Genomic DNA, 18,116 nt, shown 5'->3' on the forward strand with positions numbered 1-18,116 from the left:
ATCAAACATTAAAAAAATTAGGAAACAAATTTTTAAGGGTAGTGATCCACATTTCTCCCTCCAGTTCAAAATAAAATTGAGGAAATCCTTACTCATGTGTATTGGTCACTCTAAATCTACTTTGAATATAGAATGTTTAATAAAAATTCAAATCTAAAATATTAGTAATGACAATTCTAAATTCTCTTTTGGTTTGGTCATCGTCAAATCTTAAAATCGACTAACGGAGGTGTTAAACCATATTTTAGTTGGTTCAATGCTTGCACTCAACATATTTTCATAAAATCAATAATTTCTTTTTACCTAACTGTATAGTTCTATCAAAATCATGGCAACACAAATCTTTCCTTTACAAAAACCAGCACAAAAATCAGACCTTTACTAAAGGGGTTTCCGTTTGATTTTTGTCTCTAGACAACGTTGGGTTGTTATGCTAGTTAGAGGTGGGCATGGTTCAGTTTTTAAGGAAAATCGAACCGAACTGAACCAAACTGTTTTCAAAATTCATAATAATCGAACTGAACTAAACCGTTTGTTTTTTAAACCGAACTGAACTGTTAAAATGGTTTGGTTTTATGGTTCTGAACCAAACTATAACTAGCTGTTGACTAAAAAGAACTGAACCATTAATAGAATCGAACCGAACCAAACTGATAATCATGAACTGAACCAAACTGTTTCATTTTAGTTTTAAAACTGTTATTTATGATTCAGTTTTTTTTTGTTTGGTTCGGTTTAGTTTTGCAGTTCGGTTCAGTTTTTGATTTTTTTTTGCCCACCACTCTAGTGCATGCCAAATCGGAAGAAGTTGGAGATGCTGGAGTGGATTCCGATAAATATACTCACGTGTGGTGTGACGCTACAACTGATAACTAATACCATTGTTTGCCCCTCATGAAGTTTGTGTCAGCATCAAGAAGGTATCGGTAGAGGTGAAGAGTAGTTTTCATCATCACATGCAACATAATTTTAGTTGCATAAATCCTCCAAATATTAATGCTACTCGAATTCGTAGTATATATCCTCCTCCAATGAACTATGCTACTCGACCATGCGGGAAGTGCATTTTATTTTAAATCAAAATAGAATGTGATGTGTTTTTTCTTGGTCCTATATGTTGCAAGAGGCTAACTAGGTTGCAACTAGTAGATTAAGATTCAGCATTTCATTAGATGTTTGTTGATGTATTTTTTGAATTTTTTCCTGATTTTTTGTATAATGTCATTATCACTGATGCTGTTGGAGTTAATTTTCCGGGTAATTTCTAGTTTTTTTTCCTTCTTACTTTTGGGCAATTCTAGATCTCAAGTAATGTAACATTTATAGTTTTGTTACATGAAGTTGTAGTTTTGGTCATCACTTTTGCTAATATTGATAATTAGTTGCTTACAGGTGTAACACTAATTTTTTCCGATGGAACAATTGATTGGTTGTAAAATTTAGGATAAGAACAATAAGAAGCAAAATGGATGAAACATTGTTTTATGTTTATCCGTATAAAGATTAATAGTATCATTTAACATTTTATAAGAATTCAGCCGCAAACTATTTTTCAACTGCTGTGTTGTGTTGTTGCTAACCTGAATTGTAGCAATAATGGTTTAGTCAGTTGAGTCTCATAGAAAGTTGCAGTATCATCATGCTTAACATCTCTTGAAATTAAGAAATTTCCTTTTTTCTTCTTTCCCTTTAGAAAAGAAAGAAATTTCCTAGTTTAGTTGTACTTGTCGAGTAAATTAATTACACACACAAATCTCAAATTTGGTTCTACGTATTTGACACATGTGTGATATAGTTAGATTAAGATTAAACAGTGTAGATTCTAATGCAATTTTCAATTTATTTATTTCTTGGTTAAGTAGCTTAGTGATCTTAATTTTACCTCTTAAGATAAATAATACTAAGTGAAAAATGTTCCAACTTCAATCGTTGCATATTATAATACATCATTACCAACTGCATTATATTTATGAAGACCATTTTTAATTTATTTTAAAATAGAAAATATCAAATATTTTTCCGTGAACTTAGCTCAGTTGGTAGGAATATTACATAAGCCGCACTTCGAACCCAGACACTCCGCTTATTCATCTTTAAGGTAAAATTTCTGGCCACTAAAATACTGGATAAAAATATATCGATTAAAAATATATTGATTGCGCCAAATACACCAAAATTGTGACCGAAGTAGAGCATGGTCCCACTCCCACAAATCCATGTGATGCACTTATAAATCAAGCAATCCACAAAATTACCAATACTATACAACTATTGAAAATTCTTTCCTCAACTAAAAGATCCTCCTCACTTCTCTCATATCCCTAAAATGCAATCCTTTCCTTCACTCCACACCTATTCATACTTCCTCATTCTTTTCTTCACCACTTTCCTTCATCACTCCAACTCACACTCTCAACCAAACCATTTCAAAACCTCTCAAGAACACTCTCAAAAACAAACTCACCTAAATGGACCCCACCAAGAATACATAGAAGTAAGTTACCCACCCCCCATACACCAACCAACACCATCATGTTCTCATCAAATCCTTCACCACACCTTTGCAAACACTATCAACACCCCCCCTTTTTCCATACCATACTCCCCACCTTTCAATTGTCCTCCACCATGGACACGTGTCCTCCTTCATTTCCACGCCAAAACCAAAGACCAACAATACGACCGTATTGCCGCCATTTGGCTCGCCGGAGTTGAAATTCTCCGAACAAGCACCGCTCAACCTCCTAATTCTAAAATCTTCTGGAATGTTCGGAAAGATATTACTAAATACACCTCCCTACTTACTAAATCAAACCTTGACCTTACCATGATGCTTGAAAATATCGTTAACGCTGAACTCACTGGCGTTTTTCAAGTTACCGTTACTCTTTTGTATTATTACAAAAACACCGTTAGGGTTCCGTTTAATCAAAGTTCAGATTCAATTTCAATATCAGAATCAAAATCTAGAACAGGGTCAAGGTCTCTTGTGAGTGAATTACAAGAAGTACCAGATTCTAGGGTTTTGAATGAATTGCCAGCTGATTTGATTATTCCGATATCTGGTGATGGAAAACAAGGGTTTTGGTTTAGGTTGGAGAAAGAAAAGGATTTGAAGAAAAGTAGAATTCGAATTCCGCGGAATACTTTCAAAGCTGTTATTGAATTGTATGTTTCTTTTCATGGAAATGATGAATTTTGGTATTCGAATCCACCGAATTCGTATATTACAACGAATGGTTTGAATACAGGGAGAGGGAATGGTGCTTATAGGGAGGTTTATGTAACAATTGATGGCGAGGTTGTTGGATCGGAGATTCCTTTTCCGGTGATTTTCACCGGTGGAATTAATCCGCTATTTTGGGAACCAATTGTTGCAATTGGTGCTTTTAATCTTCCTTCGTATGATATCGAATTGACACCGTTTTTAGGTAAGATTCTCGATGGAAGAAGACATGTTTTTGGAATTGGAGTGACTAAAGGATTATCATTTTGGCTTGTGAATGCAAATTTGCATCTTTGGTTAGATCGCGAATCATCGATAGTTCGCGCGAATCGAGTTATTGGTCATAGTCCGACAACCGATGTTCAACGTGCAGAAGAGTTTACAGGACTTGATGGTGAGTTTCAGGTGATAGCAGGGAAGGATACAATGACTACAGGATGGGTTTTAACGAGTTCCGGTAACATCACCACGGTTGTAATGAAGGGTTTTACTTTTAGCAATGTTATAAAGTTTAAGCAAAATGGAACTTATAAGATGGTTAAGCAGAAATTTAAATTCAAGAAGAAAGTTAAAGTGTTTGATAATAAAGGTGAAATGATTTCTAAGTTCAAAGTTAAGAGAAAGTATCCGTTAAGAGTTATTACTGTGACAGAACCTTATGGTTTGGATGATAGATACAATCTTATTACTAATTTAACTCATGGTTTCAATGAGAGGTATGAAGGTAAGGGATTCATACATTCAATTAGTAATGTTCAAGAATCTAAGGGATGGATTAATGTGATGGGTCATTCTGTTATTAGTGGTCATGGAAGTACCAAGCAAAATTATAGTCATGTTGATAAGATTAATTGTTATAATAGGAATGTTGCATCTGATCATGGCAGGATTGTTAGTGACAGTTCAAATTTTATTTGTGAAAATTCCTTGTAATTTCTTTTGGAACAAGTACTTATTTGTGTAGTTTCCTATTTAAGATTTTGTGTAGTACATTTTCAATGTGTATGTATGTATCTATTATTCTTGTACGTGCAATTCTGCATTGCTCTATAGACAAAACTACAAGATGCCCTTTTCAATGGAAGATAATAATGATCTAAAAGAAATATTGTCCACATAAGTCAACATCTGGACTTCATGCCTATAAGAAATCGACATGTCACTGGTAATAATGCATGAAAGTGGATAAATTGAATGTAATCACACATGTTTGGTGTCTGCTACTGCGACATATTTTGTGCAAACAAGCATCATGAATTTATGGCTCCAAGCATATGAAAGCTTGAAGATCAACAACTTCGGCTTCAAAGTATTATGCTAGTTCAAACCCTTGGTTTGCATAACTGGTTTATTCAATCCTAAAAAGTAAATGGGCAAAATTTGAAAATAAGTGACCACATTTCTCTTACGGACTAAGGCTTGACCATAGGATCTCAGTGTTTGAATGAGTTGAAGACGGAATATGGTATCCAGTCAAATAGAACGACGCGACAAGTGGAACATGGATCAAAACAGGTGGAAATTGATGCCTTACAGCATAATCTTGGACTTGGTTTAACTTCATCCTATAAAAATAAAGCTAGTGGTAGGCTACAAATAATTGAACTTTAGGTAATAAAGCAATTAGTTAACTCTCAAACAACAGTTATGCCTTTTCAGCTACTTCGGTAGTCTTTGTGTCCCGCCTGAAAGAAAGAATACATTCCTCACGTCTGCACATGCCTATGGGTTTTAGCAATACCCTTTCCAGTCAAAGACACTTAAAGATCGAGAGGGCACTTGTTGCAACTTATCAGAAGTTAAACCCGAATATGTAAGAATGTGATTAATTGTTCGCATTGAGAATATGCTTGAACTGATAGTTTTATATATGTAGGAAGCACTCAAATGATACTGGACTATTTTTTGGTTGTATTTTAATTGTGAATGTCAACTTTTTAGAAACAAAAATACAGCAAGTAAATTGAGAAGAAAACTACTGTCAGAGGCTACTCAACTTCATAGTACTAGTTCTCCAATTACTTACGGGATTAAAATGGTAATATTGGAGGAATTAATTTGGTGACCAAAACTATGTAACGACTACCACAGTCCACTGGAGTTTGACACAAGTGATTGATGCGCAATTTGTGTGAGTGTTATAAACTCTGAAGTAACGAACTAGATTCCTACTAAAAAAAAAACTATACAAGACTAGTGGGACCTACATAGCGAATGAACGAATTGCAGATTCTTCTTAACCGTATGTGTGCGAGGAGATTGTGTGATTTGAAAAAGAAACAAGATTCTCTATATTTACTATAAAATATATGTTTCAACAACAGATTGCACACTCATACAAGATGACCTATTGTATAAGTTAATATTCCTTTCTTAAAATCCAAAATTTTACTCAATTTTGATTTAGAATACACTGAAACATGAGTAACTTGAAAGAATACAACATCATGTTCGTCAACCTGTGTGCATTCAGCTTCATGAGCTCATGGGACGCCAAAAACTTTTCCTGCCAACAAGAAACTGATTTTGATGCAACGTTACAGACCAGTGAAGTGAACGCAATATTGGACTCAGTTTACTAAGCATTTCCATGGAATCGTGAATCACAAGATATCCATTTGGTCTCAATATACGATCTATCTCCACAACCGCGTCTATGGGGTCACACCTGTCAAAGATTGAAATTTCAGAATCATGTCTCAACACATTCATATGCTACATGTAGAAGTAAACTAACAAAGAGTTCCATTATGATGTGAGAAAGAACACGATCTTATACTAACAACTTTTAACAACAGTAAATTCTCCGATTCACCGGCAGTACTTGAAAAAGGTTCAAAACTCTAACGGCGACATACAACTTCTTCTAGAAATAGAATTTCATGGTCCTCCTTCTCTTCAAGGCTGAGACTGTGACTTGATCAGTGTTTCTTTGACAAAAACAAGGAAAAACTAATTTGTGTATTTCAAAACTTAACTCATTGTTTTTTCCTTAATTTTGCCAGTCATTGATCAAGTAACCGTGTTAATCGTAAGGATGAGAAGGACTATGAGATTCACTTTCGAGGGCAGTTGTCGATTTTCGTTAGAGTTTCAGATGATTTTCAAGGTAGAACCCACCTTTACAGTTTTACAATAAGCATACCTTTGCTCAAGATGTTTGAAAAGAAAGCTAGCATGAATGAGGTCATATGTGCGAGGATAGGTACTAAAGGACTCGCACCAATCATGATACATTCCTATTAATCCTCGGTCCATTATAATAGAAAGTGTATCTGGCATATCAATCGGTACTACATTCATCACCCAGATCGGTCGATCAATCAGAGCTGCAGCAAATCTGAAAATACCACACTTGGTATCAGGTTCAAAGAAGCTCGGATGAAACTAGCCACACATAATGTTCTACTAAAGAATATAAATGTAAAAAACAAATAATCTATTACTAAATATATCATCATTTACCCTGCATAACCAGCATTCATGTCCATTACATTTCGAACACTTGACCATTTTATCGAAAGACCATCCGCATAAACATCTGACACTAGTTGAGACCAGTGGTTGCTATCCTTGTTGAACTCACCAATTACCTTTGAATCGCTAGGTAAGCTAGGGGACTTACTGGTAAGCCTCTGAGGCCAAGGCTTGGGCCAGCTCTGCAGTTTACCGTTACCATCAACCGGAAGAGGGGTAAGGCAATTATTGAGTCGAGCATACCTAAAAAATAATAATGCATAAAAAAAGAATAAATAGAAAGTAAACTAACGGAAGCAATAGGCAACAAGACAAGAAATAATTAGAGAAATAAAATACCATGAGCTATTTTTCCCATCCGCATTTTCACATAAAGGTGGATTGTTCTCTTTACGTTTCTCGTAGCAAGAAGATGAAGTAGGCTTCTGGTATATAACAAGCCCTATTCCAGATGAATCGTCGGCCTTAGCCACAACCTTCCAGCACATAGCTTTTGTTATAGCCACCATGGCTGCACTTTGAAAAATATAATTAAACGAAAATTTATTTTACTTTTCGTAAGCACAAGGTATAAGAAGACAGAATCATTGATCTCCTAAGTTAATAATAATCTCTATTTATTAAATTAAACATCTCAATAGATAATGAGAGACAAACCTTTCCATACTTTCTGATCTCGATCATCATCACGATAAACTGGTGTTGCAGACCATGCAAAGTAACCGCCAGGTCTAAGAACCCTATTGAGTTCGTATAACGGTTTACCACCTAAAGTTATAAACCAAATTTGTGAATAAAATATACCTATCAGATACTGATATTAATTGAACAACAAATAAATAAGTACCATCTGCATCCCAGTGAACTCTGCATCGTGCACAATGGATCAGATCGAAACCATTGTCAGGAAAAGTCAACTTTTGTGTTCCAATGACTGAAAGAGTTGCAGGAACTCCTCGCTCCAAAGCAAACTGTATTTGAGCTTCATGTTCATCCTTCGGGGCAAATGACATAGTAATAACATTTTTGTCCAGCAAATATCCACCAAAGCTAGCAACACCGCAACCAACATCTAGAACAACCCTAATATGCTTTCCCCATTGAATTTTCGGTAATGTCTAATGAGCAACAAAAAAAATCAACAAACCGCAAAGAGTAGTAGCTAGTAAGTAAGCATCCAAAACTAGTCCTATCGACATAGTACATATATCATAGTAAAGGAAAATTATACCTTCTCGATGAACTCGATATAATGATCAACTCCGTCTTTGAATTGAGTACCACCACCTGGAAATTTGAGATATTCACCGGATTTCACAACCCAATGTTGGTCTTTCTTGTACTCAACTAGCTTTGGATAAGGAACATTATCATACCAAATCTGTTTAAACAGAATTGCTCCATAATTAAATAAAAGTATAAACCAGGCATTCAATACTAACAATCAGATATGTGAGTAAATCACTAAGCAAAACCTCTTCAAAATTGTCATACATCTTTTGTACTCATCAAATGTTGAATGATCTATGTGTAAACTTTTTTATAATTCAACAATTTTGATAACTTCAACTAAAACTAAACTTAGTGTATGTTTGGATTCGCAGTGAGTTTGGCAAATCATGTTAGAGCTCTAAAGTGTAACTTTTATCAAATCACATTGGCTCACCATGATTCTGTCAATCTCACCGCGACTATGCTAATCTCAAAATCGATCCAATTCCAAAAAAGCAATTAAAATTGAGCTAAAACAAGAAGACTACAAACAAAGGCTAAAATATTAGACAGATTAGTCGATCTTTGGGTCAGATACCGAATCTTAAAAAAAAAAGCACAAACATTATTGATCAAAGTGAGATTTAAAAAACTTCAAAAAACAATGATCAACATTTTACACACATAGCAAAAACACAACATCTTACCAAACTATGAATCTCACCATATCCCTACTTTTAGGCCAATGAACTGGAACTTTATACCCTTTGGGAAGAGGCAACAAACAATTAAGACTAGTTTCAGGACAATGTCTTTCTCTATGTTCCATATGTCTCCTTGACTTCAAAGCCATAATAGCTTTATAGTTATCTAAACATGGTATATAATCAACCGTCACATGATCCTTACAAAGCTTCCAATCAATGCTTAAAGCTTCTTCCTTTTGTGGCAACCCTTGTTCCTTTGATGGTATTTTTTTTTGAACTTTTGGAGTTGAATTATCTGTAGGTAAAGAGACAGAGGGAACCAATTTTGGTTGGTGTTTGAGATTAGAGTAGAAAACAAGTGGGTTTGAGGTGGTGTTTGTGGTGAAAAGGAAGAGTGTGACAAAGATGAGTAAGATAGAGAGAGTTAGAATAAAAGGGTATTTCTTTTGTTTGAAGAAATTATTATCTTCAGCTGGAATTGCCATTTTTGTTTATTTAGAAGGAAAAATGGGACATATATTATCTTAATGGAACAAGAAGGAGATGAATCTCTGAAGTGTGGGATTGTCCTTTGAGGGATACAGTACTATTTGGTAACTCAAGGAGTCAATCCTAGGATCTAGACGCGTTTACACTGACACCCCCCCGTATCTAGTGACGGTGGGCATGTTTTCTTTAAACTAATATAGTATGTCGGTTTCTTTTTGTAAGAGACCATTGTGTTTTACTATCTTAAAAATAGGAGTGCTAGTAACACACTTTTTAATTAACACACTTTTTTCTATTGGTTAAAATTTATATGGATCTCATAAAAGTTATATGGGTCCACATTTTTTATAGGACCCATGTAAATTTCAACCAATAAAAGAGAGTGTGTTGGAGTGTGTTTGTTAAATAATGTGTTGCTAGCATTATTCATCTTAAAAATAGCCTATAGTTGATAAATTAGGTAAATATTCATCATGATGAACGTATAGGGAATAAGTTATTTGATAATTTATATATTTGGTAGAATTAACAATTGAACTATTTTATAAATATGAAAGATATTAAAAAATACAATATATGTTTAATTAATATTTAAAATTTTTTATAATAATATTTAATTTTTTAAAATAAGATGGCTGAGGTAAAATTCGAAAAAAAAAAGATAAACTATGAGCTATTTAAAATATCGTTTTAAAAATTTATAAAATAAATAAATAAATATTGTTTTAAATAAATAAATTATTGATGATGACTCTGCAAGTATACAGAATCGCTACCAAGTAATAAAGTACTCCCTTCGTTTCAAATTACTTGTCTTTTTAGAGGAAAAAAAACAAGAAATTAAGAAAATGTATTTTTGCACATTATTTTCCTATTATACCCTTATTTTAATTCACCAATATTTTTTTTGCACACACTTTCTCTTTCAATAAATTTAATGTTATGTGTCAATTTCTTTTTTAAAAAAACAAACTTTTTTTTAACACAAAACAAAAACAATAAACAAATTATACAAAGAAGTTTAGTAAAAAAAAATACAATAAAAAGATAGACAAAATATAACATAAATTATTAAAAAGACAAGTAATTTGAAAAAAATAAAATTTTCTAAAAAGTCAAGTAATTTGAAACGGAGGGAGCAGTAAGTTATCGTCTTCACAAGAATTGTGTCAAAGCTACCAGTTTCGGTTAGGAATTAGGATAGTTTTTTTTGCTAATAGGAATTAGGATAGTTTTGCTTTCGCTTTGTTGATTTGAAAATATATTGACAAGTAAAAGTAAATAGCAATTAAAAATACAATTAAAATAAAAGAGATGAGTTTCATATGAGAACGAGTGGTTAAGTACTTTCGAATCTCTCCCCTATTTCTGCTTGGTAACTAACGCTATATCTGCCCACTATTGAAGTATTATCTGGAGATTAATTTCTATTAAAATAAGCCTAGATGTACTATTCTTATTTCTATTGCAATCTGTCTAGGTCGAACCAATTAAGCTTGGTTAGGTTTAGACTTCGTTATTTCATATCATTACCTTTATGGGTTCAGCCCCTAAAGAGTGCGTCTGTTGGATATAAATTTGGTATTTATCAATTAAATATAATTGGTGGGTCCAATATCTATTTGGAGGTGATATTGTTAAAATAAAACTTTCAAAGGTGGCGTCGAGAGCCAGCTAGGTCGAAGCCAAAAAAGCGCTTCGAAAGATATGGATAATGCGTCCAATTTTGGTTCTGCCAGGAAGCTATCGAAAGCGCGAAATCGAACCGATGGAGAGTTGGGCCAAGCCCAAAGAAGGAACAACGAACGGCCCAAAAGGTCTTGGCGCGCGCTGAAGGAATGAAAGATGAAAGTGGAGAACGTGGTCGACGTGGCAAATGGAGGAGCGTCCAGATGATCGAGAAACAGTTACCACTTAGTAGTAGTATTTATAGTAGTTTTTCATTCAGAACAAAGGTCACAAAATTTATACAAACACTCTCTCCAAAAATTCTAAGTACTCAGCGATCGAACGAACGGAATTCGAAGGAGAAATGTATGTTTTGTGAACCATCTTTATTTGTAATTGTTTTTCATTCAATGCAATTTGTTTTCCAGTAATTTTTTCCAAGTCTGAGTCCAGATACTTGCTTGAGAAACTGCTACTTCGAGGCGATTCGAATTAGTTTCTCTTGTATGCTTTAAAATATTTTGATTCCTAAGTGTTTGTTTCCTTATTCAAACGAACATTCAAACAATTTTCTTGAAGCGAATAAACACAAAATTGTCCTGAGATTTACTAGTTGATCTCGCGAGTTTAAATACTTAAACTAGCGGTTGTTTACCAAATTCCAACGTAAACAAATTGGCACGCCCGGTGGGACGGGTTTTGTGTTTGTTAAAGTTGTGTTTATTTTTATATTGTGGAATAAAAAACTTGTTACTTGCATATAACTCATGATAAGTTAGGTTATGGTTAAAACTACTCGGAGATCTAATCCTAGTAAAACTCCAAGTTCTAGTGCGATGAGTAGTGAAGCAAGTTCGAGTGGTGGAGTCGATCCGCCTCCACAAAGTTTGGTAACATCTGAGTTGGTGAATGTTCCAATATTCTCCAGTCCAACCATTTCGACTGTGCATGATGTTATTCCAACTTTGCCAGTACCAACTATGGCAATTCCGTCCGTGACTGCTGGTTTTGGACGTTCGAAACCACCATCAGGTCAGGGCTTTATGTATGGGCCTCCCCCCACACTTGGCTTAGGAATGCCAAGTTTCGAACCTGATAGGTATACTTCGTCAAGGGTAACTCCCACACCCTTAACGACTGCATCTGTGTTGTCTTTGAGACAGCAAATGGATGAGAGCAACCACGAAATGGTTAATCTCTTAACACAACAAATGGGTACTGTGTTTAATCCATTAATTCAGAATACCAATGAGAGTTATCAAATGTTGGCATTTCAAATGAGTCGAATTGCAGATTTTTTTGGGACACCTCCACCACCTCCTAGAGTAAATCTCATTACTCCACAAGTAATATTACCTGCAATGTCTTCGACCCCAGTGCAGCAGAGGCCAACCTATGTGGCTACTGAAACAGTTCCTAACCCAACACCTACGCCAGTTGTACAAGAGGAAACCTATTATCCTCACGAGGTTAATCAAATGCCTCAAGTAGTAAATCAAAACCCTCCTGTTATGAACCCAAATCCACAAGTGGTACATCAGAACCCCCCAGTGGTAATGGTTAGGAGGAACCAGGATCCTGACGAGGTAGTGCGAGAGGTGCAAAACAATAATTTGCTTGGCCAACACAATTTGGCTAACATGGTCGAAACGATTTTGGCCCAAAACGGCCTAAACACGGGTTGTCGAAGGCCAAACTTTGTCTCTGCCTTCACTGAATATGTGCTGCAAACCGAGTTACCAAGAGGTTGGAAAGTCCCAAAATACACTAAGTTTGCTGGAGACACTAATGAGTCAACCGTAGAACATATTGCCAGGTATCTAGCTGAGTCTGGGAATTTGGCGAATAATGAAAATTTGCGAATGAAGTATTTTCCTAATTCGCTTACCAAGAATGCATTTACTTGGTTTACAACTTTGCCTCCCAATTCGATCAATAGTTGGGCCCAATTGGAAAGGATTTTCCATGAGCAATTTTATATGGGCCAAACCAAGATAAGTCTGAAAGAGTTAGCCAGTGTAAAAAGAAAAAACCAAGAGTCAATTGATGACTATCTAAATAGGTTTCGTTTGCTGAAATCCAGGTGCTTTACTCAAGTGCCTGAACACGAGCTAGTGGAAATGGCTGCTGGTGGGTTAGATTATTCAATTCGAAAGAAATTGGATACCCAATACCTTCGAGACATGTCACAGTTGGCTGACAGAGTGAGACAAATCGAAAGGTTAAAAGCTGAAAAAGTTAGAAATTCTAAGTTTCAGAAAAAGAAAGAAATAGGTTTTGTTGATTCCTATGATAATGAAATTGATTATGAAATGAGTGATGAATACTTAGATTTCGACGATAGTGATATTAATGTGGCTGAATTAAAGCCTGGGCCTCCTTACACTTGCAAATTGTTGAGGCCGTCGAATGGAAAAAATCCTATCGAACCAAAAAATGATAAGTTTGTTACGAAGACTTATACTTTCGACATCACTAAATGTGATGAGATTTTTGATTTATTGGTGACTGACGGCCAAATTATTGTGCCAAAAGATATGAAGATACCACCAATAGAACAAAGAAAGAAAAGAGGTTATTGTAAGTTTCATAATTATTTGGGACATAAAACTTATCAATGTGTTGTTTTCAGGGATTTGGTGCAAAAAGCGCTGAATGAAGGAAGGCTGAAGTATGCTGATAAGGCTAAGCCTCCAATGAAGGTAGACTCAGACCCTTTGCCACCTGCGGACGCTACCTATGTCGAAGTCTATGACTGCAACATGGTCGAAGTGATAGATGCTACTGCTCCAATCAAGGCTGTGCCTGAAGAGGAGTATGAAAAGAGGGTACGTGAGGTGTACCCCAATGCTGAGGAAGAATTGGTGGACTTCCTAAATAGGTGCAAGCTGAAGAATGCTGAAGTGATGCTTTGCCCTAGATGCAGTGCTGTGTGCGACAAAGAGGCTACTGCAGGCCTTCAAAGTGTTGTACCTTATGCTGAAAACAAGAGAAAATGGCCAAAATCTAGGCCAAATCAAAAAGCTTGGCCTTACAAAGGAGCCAACTGGGGAAAGCCCATTACCAAAGGCCTTTCGATCCAGCAAAGGCTAGGCCCCCAAAACACTTTCAAACCATCTGGGAGAGCACCCGTTAACCAATGGGTGAGTGGACAGTACGTCACTTTCAATCGAAGGATGATGGAAAATGGAAGCTCTAGCAATGTTAACGTGAACATTGTAGCCGAACCCAAGGGTTCAAAAGTGGTAGCTGGGAAAGAAACAGTGAATGCCGCCACTGAAGTCAACAAATACTCTTATAGGAATAACTATAAGGGAAAAAATCCTATGACCCGCACTCAGTGGCGAAGGTTCCAGAGGAAACAAAAGTTGACAGCAAAAGAGGCTGGGGGCAAGGCTGTTGCAACCCAGAAGGTTGAAAAGGTTGAAATGGCCAAGAGGCCAGTAAAGGAGAGGCTTTCCATAATATTGGAAGAGCCAATAGCTGAAAATGCCCAAGGAGGGGCAGAAGATGAGGATGACATGGAGGATGATGATCTCCTGGATGAGGGGTCTGATTTTGATGTCATGGTCAATGTGGTGTCGATTCTGCCACTGGAATATGATATACCTACTGAAGTCAATGAACTGGAAGAGGACTTCGAAGCCCTTAATTTGGCTGATCATAAGCCAATGTGTTATTATGTTATGCAAAATGGTTGTGTTGAAGAGCAAAAAGCTGTCTTCGAAAAGCCAGATCTGGGAATGCAGAACCACTTGAAGGCTTTGTTCATTAGGGCAAAAGTCAATAATGTGGGAATCAATAAAGTCTTAGTGGATGGAGGAGCTGTGGTGAATATCATGCCTCACTTCATGTTGAAGAAATTAGGTCTCTATGATACAGACCTTCATTCCCACAATGTGGTGTTGGCCAACTATGAGGGAAAAACTGGCCATTCCTTGGGGGCAGTGCAATTGGAAGTTTGTGTTGGTAGTACAGTTCGAAAGACCTTGTTTATGGTCATAGCTGCCAAACCTAATTACAATCTGTTATTAGGTAGAGAATGGATACATGGTGTTGGAGCTGTTCCCTCAACCATGCACCAAAGATTAATCATCTGGAGAGAAGATGGTTTAGTCGAGAATGTAGAAGCAGATCAGAGTGCATATGTTTCAGAGACAGGCACTGTGACTTTACAGAACTTCGACAAAAACCTGGCCTCGATTGCTCCTTGTGGTGAGCAAGATGCTGCCTTCGATCCAAATGAAGTGGTATCAAAAAATGTATACCACTCAGTTAAGTTGCATCCAACCCATGGCTTTTGTTGGGAAAGGGAAGACATAGAGAAACCCTTGTGTGAGGATGCATACCCACCAGTGTCTGGATGGGTCAACCATGATGAGTTTGATGATTGAGTCCCCAGCATGGGATCGAATTACGGCTTACGCAGCCGAGAATAGAATTAAAATGGCTCTTGAGGCCATTAATGTTCAAGAAAATATGGCTGTCGAAGCTAATGATGTCTTAAGGGACAAACTGGCCTTGGAGGCTAGTGAAGTAAACGATGGGAAAAAGCAAAAGTTGGATTGCATCTATGATGATGAGCCTTTGGGTTTTGAGAGAGATCCACATAGTTCGATTCAGAGAATGCAAGCCCAAGATCCTTTGCAGGAGGTTGATATTGGAGATGGCTCTGTTAAAAGGCCAACTTACATTAGTGCCAATATAGACCCAACCTTAAGAGAAAAAATGGTCAAGTTGCTTAAGAAATACAGAGACTGCTTTGCATGGGACTATAACGAAATGCCTGGGTTAAGCAGAAATCTTGTGGAGCATAGGCTACCCCTTCGACCAGATAAGAAACCTGTAAAGCAGCTTCCAAGGAGGTTTGCACCGGAAATCATGACAAAGATCAAAGCAGAAATTGAAAGGTTGCTTAAATGCAAGTTCATTCGAACAACCAGGTATGTGGAATGGTTAGCTAACATTGTTCCTGTTATTAAGAAAAACGGATCACTTAGGGTTTGCATAGACTTTAGAGATTTGAATAATGCTACACCTAAGGATGAATATTCCATGCCTGTAGCCGAAATGTTAGTTGACTCAGCAGCAGGGCATGAATATTTGAGTATGTTAGATGGCTATTCAGGTTATAATCAAATCTTTATTGATGAAGATGATGTGCCAAAAACCGCATTTCGTTGCCCTGGCGCTTTAGGCACCTATGAGTGGATAGTGATGCCTTTTGGATTAAAAAATGCTGGAGCAACGTACCAAAGAGCCATGAACTTAATCTTTCATGATTTTATCGAAATATTCATGCAGGTTTATATTGATGACATTGTTGTGAAATCCTCTTCCCAGGATGAACATATCGAACATCTTAAAAAATCGTTCGAAAGAATGAGAAAATGTGGATTAAAAATGAATCCACTGAAATGTGCTTTTTGTGTACATGCAGGAGATTTCCTTGGCTTTGTTGTGCATAAGAAGGGCATAGAAATTAATCAAAATAAGACAAAAGCTATCATGGAGACAGAACCTCCAGGAACAAAGAAACAGCTTCAATCTTTGCTAGGAAAGGTCAATTTCTTGAGAAGGTTTATATCAAACCTAAGTGGCAGAGCTCACCCCTTTTCTCCACTGCTGAGGCTCAAGAAAGGTGAAGTATTTGAATGGGGAACGGAACAACAAAAGGCATTTGATGATATCAAGGCATACTTGTCAAAGCCTCCAACTTTAATGCCTCCTATTCGAAACAAAGCAATGAAGTTGTACATCGCAGCGTCAGATTCGACTATTGGAAGCATGCTCGCACAAGAGGATGAAAATGGCGTAGAAAAGGCTATTTACTATCTAAGTAGAATCTTGAATGATGCTGAGACTAGATATAGTCCAATTGAAAAGCTTTGTCTATGTTTGTATTTCTCTTGTACCAAACTTAAGCAATATATCAAACCAGTTCATGTTTATGTTTATTCTCATTTTGACATCATTAAGCATATGTTATTAAAACCAATTTTGCATAGTCGAATTGGGAAATGGGCTTTAGCTTTAACTGAATATTCATTGACGTACCAACCCCTGAGGGCTGTAAAAGGTCAAGTAGTGGCTGACTTTCTTGTTGACCACTCGGTAGCTGAGACCCCAATAACATATGTAGAACATGAACCTTGGATGTTGTACTTTGATGGCTCGAAGCACAAACGTGGTACAGGAATTGGAATCTTAATCATTTCTCCTTCAAAGATCCCAACAAAGTTTAAGTACAAGATTAATGGAACATGCTCCAATAATGAAGCCGAGTACGAGGCTTTAATTGTAGGTCTAAAGATTATTCTGGACTTGGGGGCAAAACATGTTAAAATCAGAGGAGATTCTGAGTTAGTAATAAAACAATTGACAAAGGAATATAAATGCATTCAAGAACATTTGATGAAATACTTTGTCATTGCCTTCTCGCTACTAAAACGATTTGATTCATGTGACATTCAACACGTGCCTCGGATCGAAAACCAAGAAGCAAATGACTTAGCCCAAATTGCTTCTGGTTATAAGGTAACGGGGAAAAAATTAGATGAGATAGTTGAAATTAAAGAAAAACTAATCTCATGTGAGGTAATACCCCATCAGCTGGGGGCAAATGAACTAAATGTCGAAAGGGAGTCCGAAGGGGCTGATGCACACTTTGATGAAGCAATGACTGAAGTCTTCGTGATTGACAATTTGGCTGACACGGATTGGAGACAACCCATTGTTAAATACATAGAAAATCCAACAGGTACAGCCGATAGGAAGGTTAAGTATAGAGCCTTGAATTACACAATCATGGGAAATGAACTATTTAAGAAGACTCCTGAAGGGGTTTTGTTGAAATGCCTAAATGAAAACGAAGCGTATGTAGCAATTTCAAACGCCCATAGTGGAGCCTGCGGTGCCCATCAAGCGGGCCACAAGATGAAGTGGCTTTTGTTTCGACAGGGTTTATATTGGCCTTCCATGCTTAAGGACTGCATAGAATATGCGAAAGGCTGTCAAGAGTGTCAAAAACACGCAGGGATACAACACGTTCCTGCCAGTGAGTTGCATTCGATTATCAAACCTTGGCCTTTTAGAGGCTGGGCTCTAGATTTAATTGGTGAGATAAGGCCCGCGTCATCCAAGAACCAACGTTATATACTAGTTGGGATTGATTATTTTACCAAATGGATAGAGGCTGTTGCCCTAACAAACGTGGATCAGGAAACAGTGATCAATTTTATCCAAGACCATATTATTTATAGGTTTGGGCTTCCTGAGACGATCACTACAGACCAAGGAACGGTGTTTGTTGGTCGAAAGATGCAAGATTTTGCTGA

At 36.6% G+C, this 18,116-nt stretch overlaps 2 protein-coding genes across 2 annotated transcripts; one reads left to right on the forward strand and one right to left on the reverse strand.

Annotated features, from left to right (window-relative positions):
* The first annotated feature begins 2,255 nt into the window (after positions 1–2,255).
* LOC123924110 (peptide-N4-(N-acetyl-beta-glucosaminyl)asparagine amidase A) lies at positions 2,256–4,202 on the forward strand. Its single transcript, XM_045976884.1, has one exon. It carries the CDS (start codon positions 2,327–2,329, stop codon positions 4,157–4,159), a length of 1,833 nt encoding a protein of 610 aa, XP_045832840.1. The 5' UTR covers positions 2,256–2,326; the 3' UTR covers positions 4,160–4,202.
* A 1,291-nt stretch (positions 4,203–5,493) lies between these two features.
* On the reverse strand, positions 5,494–9,330 carry LOC123924111 (probable methyltransferase PMT23). Its single transcript, XM_045976885.1, has 8 exons — positions 8,640–9,330; positions 7,935–8,084; positions 7,551–7,821; positions 7,361–7,471; positions 7,043–7,214; positions 6,692–6,946; positions 6,372–6,566; positions 5,494–5,894 (listed from the first exon to the last, which is right to left on the reverse strand). The coding sequence occupies exons 1-8, from the start codon at positions 9,105–9,107 to the stop codon at positions 5,702–5,704; spliced, it is 1,815 nt and encodes a 604-aa protein (XP_045832841.1). The 5' UTR covers positions 9,108–9,330; the 3' UTR covers positions 5,494–5,701.
* Positions 9,331–18,116: the final 8,786 nt, after the last annotated feature.

The sequence above is a fragment of the Trifolium pratense genome, linkage group LG4 (genome assembly GCF_020283565.1).
Source record: "Trifolium pratense cultivar HEN17-A07 linkage group LG4, ARS_RC_1.1, whole genome shotgun sequence".
Classification (NCBI taxonomy): domain Eukaryota; kingdom Viridiplantae; phylum Streptophyta; class Magnoliopsida; order Fabales; family Fabaceae; genus Trifolium; species Trifolium pratense.